Source organism: Somniosus microcephalus, chromosome 2 (genome assembly GCF_052327205.1).
Source record: "Somniosus microcephalus isolate GS21.2 chromosome 2, FLI_Smic_1.0, whole genome shotgun sequence".
NCBI classification, from domain to species: Eukaryota; Metazoa; Chordata; class Chondrichthyes; order Squaliformes; family Somniosidae; genus Somniosus; species Somniosus microcephalus.
Genome location: NC_140988.1, coordinates 161,236,863 through 161,249,132, shown reverse-complemented (window position 1 = coordinate 161,249,132; position 12,270 = coordinate 161,236,863). Strand labels below are relative to the sequence as shown.

At 44.5% G+C, this 12,270-nt stretch overlaps 1 protein-coding gene across 2 annotated transcripts in view; it reads left to right on the top strand.

Annotated features, from left to right (window-relative positions):
- Nucleotides 1-12,270, top strand: part of clnk (cytokine-dependent hematopoietic cell linker) — a 284,911-nt gene that overhangs the window by 253,495 nt on the left and 19,146 nt on the right. For both annotated transcript variants that reach the window (XM_085965255.1, XM_085965246.1), the window contains exons 11-14: nucleotides 5,847-5,981; nucleotides 6,107-6,131; nucleotides 6,368-6,386; nucleotides 7,978-8,071. In XM_085965255.1, the coding sequence (XP_085821381.1) occupies nucleotides 5,847-5,981; nucleotides 6,107-6,131; nucleotides 6,368-6,386; nucleotides 7,978-8,071 (273 nt within the window). The remainder of the gene's footprint in view (nucleotides 1-5,846; nucleotides 5,982-6,106; nucleotides 6,132-6,367; nucleotides 6,387-7,977; nucleotides 8,072-12,270) is intronic.

Here is a 12,270-nt window from a genome sequence, read left to right as displayed (position 1 = left end):
TCAATGAAAGGGGGTGAATGGTGGGGAAAGGCTTCCTAAGCCAAGAGTTCCCATGCCCTGATACTCAGTCAGGGCCTATCATAGAGACAGCAGAGGTACACCAGGTCTCACCAGCTGTACCTCACCAACAGGATGGATGTAGGACTCACCTGAGGGATTAGGACCGGGATCACTGAAGATGAGATGCGGAATTTTTTTTTTACAAATGGCATCCTGACAGCGGACACTGAGAGCAGCCTCTTCCCCTGGTAACACCTTCCAAGTCGACATATTTCCACCAGACTTTCTGATTACTTTGAGCTGGGTACCCCAGATGTTCCCCAATCTGAGAAAGCACAATTACTCGTGGCCTCTGCCTCTGTAGCTGCAAACTTCAGTTGGGTCAGTGGCAGAGGTCATGGTGAGCATATCCCAGGACATGAGCTGGGATATGTCCCCCCCCACCCCAATTGGATTTTCAGGACCAAATATATGATGTCATCCCTACCAACATTATAGAGATGTTTAGAAAATATCGCTCTGCTTCACACTGTGCAGTGAAAAATATACTGAAGTCTCATCAAATTTGTTTGGTTGACTTCTGTCACAGTTTGGAATTTCTAACTGTTTCACAATACAAGGATCTTGGTATGTTAATTATCAGAATGTTACTGTTAAGTTAGGTTTAACTCACAAGAGATTAAAATCTCCCACAGCTGCCTAAGCTGATCATGGAGGATAAGTATTGAAAGTAGACAAACCAGTTTATGAAATGTTGCTTCCAACATACTACTTCGACTTGAGATGATAAAAATCATTAACTCATTTCAGCCAGGAGGTTGATTATACTGATCTAGTTTCCTTCCTGTGAGCCATCCAGACTCATTGGAGTAGAAATTGGAATGCATTGTGGCTGTTTCTCCAGAGCAGAATGGGTGCAAAGCATATCAAATTAGTAGTGGTATAGCCTGCATCCAATCTGCGCAGACATTCTTCTCATCTGTCAGGGCTTACCGATTTCACTTTGCAGTGAGGCCCACAAGTAAAGGGTTTGGTTGACTGGGGGGGATGCAGGACGGCAACGAATCGCAGCTGTTTTGCAGAGCCTGGAGGAGCACTCCTTCTCCTTCCAATTCCACAAATATTACATTTCTGGAAGTTTTGGGGCTTAAAGGAACCGCTGGAGGCTGCTTAAGACCAGGGTGTACCAGTTAGACTTTGCACTCCGACTAATCCAAACAAAATTAATAATTTCGGTCTGAAATGCGACAGAAGTCTCATTTCGATCTGAAATGAGGCGGCTGCCAGGGTCGCCTTAAAAAAAGGCCGCAACCAATTTGACAGTGAACCGAATGACCATGCAGTTTGGACACGGGTCTCTGCCCTGCTAAATTGGTTATAGTTACACCCGTTTTAGGTCCATAAAATGGGCACAACAATCTTAAATTTAGACCCCACTGGTTGGGGAAGTCAGTGATGAGGGGGTTTATTAATATAAAATTGCCACAAAGTGAATAAGGAGCAAGGTTAGGAGAAATTTATTTACTTTGCCACTGGGAGTGTTTGAGGGAAACTATTGCATCTATTAAGGGAAAATTGGTAAAATATTTAAAACAGAAGAAGATACAAAGTTATGGAGCAAGGGCATGGGCAGTGGGATTAGGTGGATTGCTCTAGCAAAGAGCTGGCACAGGCATGATAAATTGAACGGCCTCCTTCTGTGCTATATGGTTCAATGGACTTCGTGAAGTGAGTCTAATTTGCATAATTTACCTATTATAACGACTTTTGAGCTGAATCATTGAGGGTTCAACAACTCCGAGCGAACAGAGTCGTTCAAACATGTTGGAGGTGTGGTAAAAGAAATCATCGTCCAGACCACTGTTTGTGTAAGATGATGAATTGCCTTTTCCTGTATATTCCCTCACAAGTTTCAGAAAATTGCCCAACAAAAAAAAACAACATTTTGCTGACAAGTTATTCTAGATACTCATTGCCAATTCTTGGAAAAATAAAAGTCCAAGTAAGATATCAAATCAGCTAAAGCAATTGTCTGTAATCGTAGTTAAGGGTAAAGATCCTTCATTGATTGGTTTTGTGGCCTGAAGTTAAACTGGGCAAGTAGTAAGATTACCACTCCAAGACATACTCATGGAAAAATATACATCCTTATTCAGTCCGAAATTTGGTACAGCAAAGGATATCCAGGTACACCTTAATGTGAAGGAGTGGATGAAGCCAAAAAAATAATCTGAAACCCTCGTCCGTGCCTGTGTTACCTCCAGACTGGACTATTCCAGTGCTCTGCTGGCCGGCCTCCCACCTCGCACCCTCCGTAAACCTGAGCTCATCCAAAACTCTGCTGTCTGTATCCTAACTTGCACAAAGTCCCATTCACCCATCACACATCACCCATTCACCATTCACCCATCACCCAATCACCCATCCACCCATCACCCAATCACCCAATCACCCATCACACATCCACCCATCACCCATCACCCAATCACCCATTCACCCAATCACCCATTCACCATCACCCAATCACCCATCACCCAATCACCCATCACCCATTCACCCAATCACCCATTCACCATCACCCAATCACCCATCACCCAATCACCCATCACCCAATCACCCATCCACCCATCACCCAATCACCCATTCACCCATCCACCCATCACCCAATCACCCATTCGCCCAATCACCCATCACCCAATCACCCATTCGCCCAATCACCCAATCACCCATCACCCATTCACCCAATCACCCATTCACCATCACCCAATCACCCATCACCCATTTGCCCATTCGCCCAATCACCCAATCACCCATCACCCAATCACCCATCACCCAATCACCCATCCACCCATCACCCATTCACCCATTCAGCCATCCACCCATCACCCATTCACCCATCACCCATTCACCCAATCACCCATCCACCCATCACCCATTCACCCATTCACCCAATCACCCATCCATCACCCATCACCCATTCACCCATCCACCCATCACCCATCACCAATCACCCATTCACCCATCCATCCATCACCCATTCACCCATCACCCATGCTCCATCACCCATTCACCCATCCTTGCCAACCTACACTGGCTCCAGCTCCAGCACTGCTTTAAATTTTCATCCAAATCTCTCCATGGCCTCGCTCCTCCTTATCTCTGTAACCTCCTCCAGCCCTACAGCCCTCCAAGAACTCTGCAATCCTCCATTTCTGGCCTCTTGTGCCCCACCAATGGTGGCCTTGTCTTCAGCTGCCAATGCCCTAAACTTTGGAATTCCCTCCCTAAATCTCTCCATTTCTCTCTCCTCCTTTAAGACGCTTCTTAAAACCTACCTCTTTGACCAAGCTTTTGGTCACCTGTCCTAATATCTCTTTATCTGGTGCGGTGTCAAAAGTTGTCTGATAATGCTCCTGTGAAGTGCCTTGGAATGTTTTACTATGTTAAAAGCGCTATATAAATACTCGTTGTTGTTGAATTAGATCGGATGGAGCATGAGGGCATCATTTTAGAAAATCGACCACAACGATGGGGCAAGCCCAATTGTGCCTGTAATAAAACCTGATGGTGATAATAAGAATTTGTGATGTCTATAGAATAAGTTTGAACCCTAGTTTGGATGTTCATGAATATCCTCTGTCCAGGGTTGAAGGGTTTGTCAATCTCAATGGTGGTCAACAATTTTGTAAATTAGATTGCTTCAAAAATTTATTTCCCAGGCTTACTTTCAACTGGAGCTTGCTGAAGAACGTCCAGCTTTGGCAACAATAAATACACATCAAGGACTTTATTGTTACAAAAGGCTGAATTTTGGTCATGCTCCACACATATTTCAGAAAGCCATGGAGACAATTTGAATGAATCTCCAAGGCACTCAGTGAATCTTGGATCATCTCCTGGTTACTGGAAGATCAGAGTAAGAACATCTGCAAAATCTCAAAAGCAGTTTTCAAGCAGTTACATGAATGTGATCTCTGACTAAAGTCGTTCAATCGCGCGCTGTTACAAGACTCCATAGAGCATTTTTCCTTTATTGTTAACAGGTTTGGTATTCAACCAGCAAAGAAGGTTTAAGAAATGACTTCTATACCTGCTCCAATTAATGTGCAAGAGTTACAGTCATTTCTGGGTCTAGTCAATTATTACTAGAAGCTTGTTCCAAACATGTCGATGGTCACATACCTGTTGAGTAGACTTCTTCGTCAGACTTTAATAGCGCATGCACCGCTATTGGGACAGTATGACCTTCATTTGCTGCTGATTTTATCTGTTGATGCATCTCAATTGGGTGCTGGAGCTTGACCACCACCCTGTCAGTTCCAAAGTTCCAATATAATTCGCTTCCCATATCCCAACTCCTTCCAAGACCAACTATTCACAGATCAAACATGAAGCCCTTGCAATTATATTTGAAGTGAAAAAAATTCATACATACCTATTCAGACGATGTTTTGTTTTGTATACTAATCATAAGCCTTTAGCTGTCATATTCTCTGAGAACCGAGGAATGCCTGTTTTAGCTTCAGTGAGAATTCAAAGGTGGGCTATTCAATTATCAGCTGATCAGTATGACATCAAATTTAAACTATCAAAATTAAATGCCAGTGCAGATTTTTTGTTCCACCTACCTGTATCAGTTTCACATATTGATGAAGATTTGACTATCACAAAATTGTTTACTGAGCAGCTGAACTCACTCCCCATCATGGTCAGTGACAGACGTAATGCATACAGCCCTGTACTATCCCATGTTATGTACTACATGATGAATGGCTGGCCTGATGATGGCATTTTGCCAACAGAACTATGATTATACAGTAGACATCGAGATGAATTGTCGATTGAAGAAAGGCGTTTGCTTTGTGGACTTTGTTGTTATTCCACCTAAATTCCAAAACCTTATGATTCAGGAATTGCAAGTCGGTCATCCTGGTATAGTCAGAATGAAAGGATCAGCTAGATTGCACATGTGTAGCCTTCCTTAGATAGCAACATAGAAGATGCTGTTCATGAGTATCAAGCCTGACAGATCACCTTACCTGTAAACCTGGTGGAAACTAGTACTGGGCAATGGCCGACAAAACCATGGCAGGGAATTTATGTTGATTTCACCAAGCTGAAAATGTGGACATTTTTACTTATTGTGATTCTCATTCTAAATGGCTCGGAGTGGTTCTGATGTCATCAACACATTCAATGGCAATGATTGACATGTTACGGTATTTGATTGCCCAATATTGACTTCCTGCAGAGCTGGTCTCTGACAATGGGCCACCTTTTAAGTCATATGATTGTTCTCAATTTTTGAGTAAGAACGTGTGCCTCATATTACTTCTCCACCCGGACTCCCGTAGTCAAATGGGGAAATTGAGAGGGTTGTACGTACATTCAAAACTTCCTTAACGAGGTTTCAAGACCTGGCACCATACATCAGAAATTAGCTGTATATCTTTGGAGTTATCGTACAACGCCTCTTACCGTTATCGCTATGGTTTGGGCTGAGTTATTCACTTGGCAGAAGTTAGGTGCTCGTTTTGACATTTTTAAACCTGTCTTGGAAGCATCATGGTTGAGAAAGAAACTTCGCAATGGTGGAGCACCAACTACGAAGCAATATCGTGTGTGAGAAAGAGTATCATGCTTTGATTTCCATGGGAATGTTCTAGAGGTTCTGAAAACAAAAGCAGTTTGTTTTTACCACCAATTTAAATGTTTCTTCCGACATAACATTTCCTTTCAATTCCATATCCAGTTTACAAGTTACATGGGGCTAGACATCATGATAAAACATCTTGTCACTGTTAGTGATTTGGTTTTTTTCAGTGATTTGTTTTGTGAAATTCTAGGCCTCCTAAGAATATACCCAAAGAATTCAAACAACTTCCTCCTGAACCAAGCCACACACATAGTTCCTCAGGACCTGCCAAACTCCTGCACTCCATAAACATGCCGTCAATAACACAGCCTGAAAATAATATGGGGTGAGTTAAATCAAATACTCTACTTAGATAGCTAGCTGGTTTTATGACTTGAAATTGAATGCTACGGTAGCACTATAGCAAATACAATTGTTTGTCATGTCAGTTATCTCTTATTTTCCTTTCAGATTATGGAAGAACAAACTAAATGAGGTCTGTATACTGTCCGTAGATCCCTTTCATTTTCTCACATCGTTGCTAAGCAACTTTGTCAGGAAAACATAGCTGTTCGTTTTCTTCAATTTTACTGTAGAATTGCTGTTTGAACTTAAAAGCAATTGTAGATTATTTTCTTTTAATATCTGCACTTAAATGAAAGTAATGGTTTAAAGATTTGTTAGCTGAATACTTGCATTTCAATATTATTGCCTCTTCCTTTTTCCCAACAGGCAATCATACCAAGGAATGGTAGGTACATTACAAAGAAAAATAACAGGTGTTTTTTGAGAAAATGTATGCAATACATTTGGCAAAAAAATGTTTTAAATCACAAGCATACATCCTTCAAAAAAGAACACTACACAATATGATTATTAAAGATCAGAGTTTTTCAATTATATTTTTCTGGTATGTGTTGAAGAAGTTAAATTAAATCGTATGCACTGATACATAAAGGATACTTCACGAAGTTTTCAATTAAGATTTAAATTTCCTCCAAATCACAAGCTGATGAATACCTGCCTCTGAAACAAGAGAGGTGATTCTGTAATCCAACCTCACAGGGATATCATCGGAGCCCAGCCCGTGATTTTCTGGTCATTCATTTTAAACAAATGGCAGTGCCAGATACAGATTTACTAGTTCACAAGCACAGTGTTTGGTTATAAAAACAGAATGAATTGATAGCTATTTATTTGTATATTGTTTTTGGCCTTCAAACAAAACCAATATGTAATGTGATGTCAGTAATGCTGAAATACAGCACCCATGATAAAATAAACACCATTGGTAGCAGTATCCTATAGGAGCTGCGCACCGTTTTAAGATCAATGCACCATTCATAAAAGAAAACTAAATGATGTATTTATCTCTGATACTAGATCAATGAATAGCAGCTCATCAGCAGCAAAGATTCTCCTCTTATTTGTCACTTCCTGTGGTTCAATGGACCTATAACATACCCAGTCTATAGAGTGAATCCAAATGCAGTTACATGCTGCACAGATTCCCACACATATAGTAACTTGCAAAAGTTAAAAAGTGCTCCTTCATTTACCACGCCTAACCTGATATTAGCTTATTGTTATTTTTAGTTCAGAAACAGAGAATGTGTTGTGAATTGCTCCACCTAGTGGCCTCCAAGTGAATTGGAAAAACTTACCAACTTTGCAAACTAATAATTACAATGCATATTGGGTGAGCACAGGGTCAGCTCTGATGCCCTCTTAGTCACATAGCCTATTGGCACCATTGTCAATACTCACACATTAATAATGTGATTGGTGGCCGTGGAACTGTTCAACATGCTCAGAAAAAGACGGGGGGAAATTGCAGCAAAATAAAATTGATACACAAGTGGTATAACAGATAGACTGGGCCATGACTATTGGGGTGTAAGTTTACAGCTGTGATTCCAGAAATGCCCAGTTCCTGTTCAACCTCAAAGTGCCAAATGTAAGTGGTGAATAAAGGCAAGGCACCTTCCAACTGAGAAGAAGGCAGAATTTAAAGATAAGTCATACTGCGCCACACTCAGCTTAATGCCAATAGCTGGCTATAGAACAGGATGGGCACAGAACTGGGAGCAGTCTGCCATCAGCCTACTTTTTAGCTGAAGAATGGTACATGGATCATGAGGAGACAAATGAATTTGAAAATCAAAATCCAAACAATAAAAATCAATGGAGTGTGCATTTGTCCTTTACCTCATGGCACACAACATGCAAAGTAGCTTGGAACACGGGTAATAAAACACTAAATACAGACATTAATGAACAAATTGCAGATGTAATGGTCACAATTCTTAAGACAACTATTAGTTTAAAATTTTCTTCTCTAGGTACTGATTTCCGATGTTCACCTGACATTCCACCAGTGAGGCAGCACCATTCATTACCGCTTAGACTCATTTCTAAAAGCCCATCACCAGCAAGGTACAATTAAAAATTTTACAGCTAGTCTGTTTCTGACAAGTATGGTGTTTTGTTAATCTAAGGTAGAAACTAGTATGCTTGTTTTAAGGCATAAAACAGGTGAAAAGCACACCGATTTATCACAGAAATCACAGAATCACAGAAACCCCACAGTGCAGATAGAGGCCATTTCGGCCCATCGAGCCTGCACCGACACATATCCCACCCGATCCCTGTAACCCCTACACCAACACATATCCCACCCTATCCCCGTAACCCCACGTATTTAATCCCCCTAACACTAAGGGTCAATTTATCATAGCCAATCAACCTAACCCGCACATCTTTGGACTGTGGGAGGAAACCGGAGCACCCGGAGAAAACCCACGCAAACACGGGGAGAATGTGCAAACTCCACACAGACAGTCACCCGAGGCTGGATTCGAACCCGGGTCCCTGGCGCTGTGAGGCAACAGTGCTAACCACTATGCCACCGTGCTGCCCCTATAAAAGTAAAAAGAGGAAAAGTAAAAAGAGGATTTAGCAGTGGGACAGCCTGTGCCCAATTGGCACAGGCATTGGTCTGACTGTTAAATTCATGGGGCACTTTTTTTTAGGCGTCCCGGGCAGATGAAATCAGTCGCCAACGAAAATTATGTTTTAAAAAAATTCTTAACAAAATTGTTCCTGTGGAGCCAGGGGTAGCAGAAGTGCTGAGAGTGCGAGCTGATAACGTCACAGCGAGGGAAACAGGACATCTGGGACCTGAACGAACAGGGCAACCAACAGGGTATCTCCTTAACCAATTAGATTGAAGGATTGTGAAATTAATAGTGCAATGACCGAGAAGGAAGTGTATATTAGAGTGGGTGAATTCAAGTCAGGTACAGAAAGAGAAATAAAGAGAGGGAAAGAAAGATTGGATTAAGCGAGAGAAAAAGTGACAGGAAGGAAAAGTAAAAAGAAATCAAATTTTAAATTTAACATTTTTTAAATCTCCAAAAACAATTAAAACCTGAGGGAATGAGACTCCACATTCATAATAGTTAATTTTCAGTGCCAGAGAGGTTGACTCGCAGCAATTAACTTATCGCATCGTTAAAAGGACACTTAGACGGAAATGGAGAAGACGAGCTTAATTCGTATCTACCGCGCAAATACGGCAACTTCATGCCATTCAATACATTTCAATGGTGAGCCAGACAGCGAGATACCATTTCAATGGTGAGCCGGACAGCGAGATACCGTTTCAATGGTGAGCCGGACAGCGAGATACCGTTTCAATGGTGAGCCGGACAGCGAGATACCGTTTCAATGGTGAGCCGGACAGCGAGATACCGTTTCAATGGTGAGCCGGACAGCGAGATACCGTTTCAATGGTGAGCCGGACAGCGAGATACCGTTTCAATGGTGAGCCAGACATCGAGATCCCGTTTCAATGGTGAGCCAGACAGCGAGATGCCGTTTCAATGGTGAGCCAGACAGCGAGATACCGTTTCAATGGTGAGCCAGACAGCGAGATACCGTTTCAATGGTGAGCCAGACAGCGAGATACCGTTTCAATGGTGAGCCGGACAGCGAGATACCGTTTCAATGGTGAGCCAGACAGCGAGATCCTGTTTCAATGGTGAGCCAGACAGCGAGATACCGTTTCAATGGTGAGCCGGACAGCGAGATACCGTTTCAATGGTGAGCCGGACAGCGAGATGCCGTTTCAATGGTGAGCCAGACAGCGAGATGCCGTTTAAATGGTGAGCCAGACAGTGAGATACCGTTTCAATGGTGAGCCAGACAGCGAGATGCCGCTTCAATGGTGAGCCAGACAGCGAGATACCGTTTCAATGGTGAGCCAGACAGCGAGATACCGTTTCAATGGTGAGCCAGACAGCGAGATATTGTTTCCGCGAAGCTGATGGCGGAGCGGCTTAACTCAGACAGCAATTTTTGGATATTTGAGAAATTCGGTACCTTAGCGCCTCCCGGGTGATACCGGCTTTGCAACTGGGCACGGCAATAGTACCAACGCCCGCGAAATTGAGGTGGAGGTTTGCGGCACTGGTAACCACGAGTGCCATGATCTCCTGCATCCGGAGTTTGTGACGTCATCCGGTTGCGCAGCGCCCCGGCTCAGAAATTCACTCTCTCCCCCTGCCTCAGCGTCTGCCGTTAGCAACGGCAGGTACAGGAGATGGAATGCAGTCTGATGATCGCTGGAGGAGCGCTATTTAAAGGGTCAACATCCGGTTTATTTTTAGTCGGCAAAGAATGCTGCCTTGTCAGTTTGACATCGGCAAACAGGCATTTTGAGCAATTTCAGCGTTTTCCACTTGAAGGAGTCTTTTGCCTCAGAAAAATTAATCACTTTCATTTCGGTGAGATTTTAAAGTGCAACATTTCCATAATTTAATGGGGGCTGTACTGGCACTGGACCGCGCCCTCTAGCTTCAACGTCGGAGGCAGAGAGAAAGATTGCAAAATGTGTCCAGAGGAAGGAGGGTCAACAGGGCTCTCAACAGGAGGCCTTACCCTCCCAGGGTATTACAGAAGCATTTCTCCTACATCAATCTCACTGAGGAACAGTGGCTTAGGAGGCTCCGCTTCACAAAGGAGGTGGTCACAGAGCTCTGCCACCTCCTGCAGCCAGACCTCGAGCCTCACATCAGGAGTACCACGGCTCTCTCAATGGCAGTCAAGGTGACTGCCGTCCTCAATTTCAACGCCAGCAGATCCTTCCAGTGTACAACAGGAGACATAGCGAACATCTCGCAGTTCGCCGTCCATCGCTGTATCCGCGAGGTCACAGATGCTCTCTACAGAAGGAGAAGGGTCTACATTTCCTTCCCCATGACCAGAGAGAAGCAGCACGAGGGTGCATGTGGCTTTGCCAGGATAGCGGGCTTCCCCATGGTGCAGGGCGCATTGGCTGCACCCACGTCGCTTTGTGGGCACCTCATAACAATCCTGAGGTGTTCCGTAACCACAAAGGCTACCACTCACTTAATGCCCAGTTGGTGTGCGACCACAGACAGCGAATCCTCACCGTCAATGTCCGCTATCCTGGCAGCAGACACGATGCCTTCATCCTGCGCCAGATCGGTGTGCCAGCAATCTTCCAGCCATCACATCAAGCTCACGGCTGGCTGCTGGGAGACAAGGCCTATCCGCTCTCCACCTGGCTCATGACTCCCCTCCGCAACCCCAACACTCGTGCCCAGCACTCATATAGTGAGAGCCATGCTGCCACCAGGAACATCATTGAGCAGACCATCGGAGTGCTCAAGCAATGGTTCCACTGCCTTGACCGCTCGGGAGGAGCCCTCCAGTACTCGGCTGAGCGGGTGTCCCTTTTCGTCATCATCTGCTGCATGCTCCACAACTTGGCCATCGTGAGGGCCCAGCCATTGCCACCAAGCATAGCCGCACCACCTCAGGAGGAGGAAGAGGGAGAGGAGGAGGAAGCGGACAAGGAGGAGGAGGAGGAACAGGAGCACGAACAGCAGCGACAGAGGAGGCAGCCACTAAAGCGGCCTTGTGGAAGGGCGGTCCGTGACCGCCTCTTCAGACTGCGGTTCCAACATATTCGAGGCCACTTCCCAGTTGCCTCGAATACGTTGGAATACGTTGCCCCATTATTCCATCAATTTCTCATTCCATACCACACCCCAAAGCTGAAATGAGACACAGCACCAAATCTGCAAAGTTCCAATAATAAATTTATCCAAATTCAGTAACCACATATATACAACAATATTAACTGACCACCCTTGTGCAAACCCTTTCTTCCCCTCTTTACAGTGCCTTTTCCTAATCTACTGCTCCTACATAGTGTCTCCCCAGTGGCTGCAGCAGGGCTGGTGGAAGGCTGCTGAGTGTTGGTGCCAGAGACTACAGATGGCCTTGCAGGATGCCCTTGACCAGCTCTGAGCTTGGAAGGCTTGGCTGTACACTGCACCACCTCAGGCTGGGTGGCAGCAGTCTGGACTGGCTGGATGACAGGCAGCAGCAAAGGCAATGACAGAGTGGCAGTGGTGGAATCAGGAATGCTGTCATCCTGAGAGAGGACAGCAGGTTCCTGCTCCACTGACACACTGCCAATCCCCTGGGGCAGCACCTCAGCATCTGGAGCAATCTGCTAGAGCACAGATTGGTGGCCTACTGCGACACCGTGAGATCCCCAGTGGACTGTGGTGGACCCAGTGATGATGGTCGCAGTCAGAGCT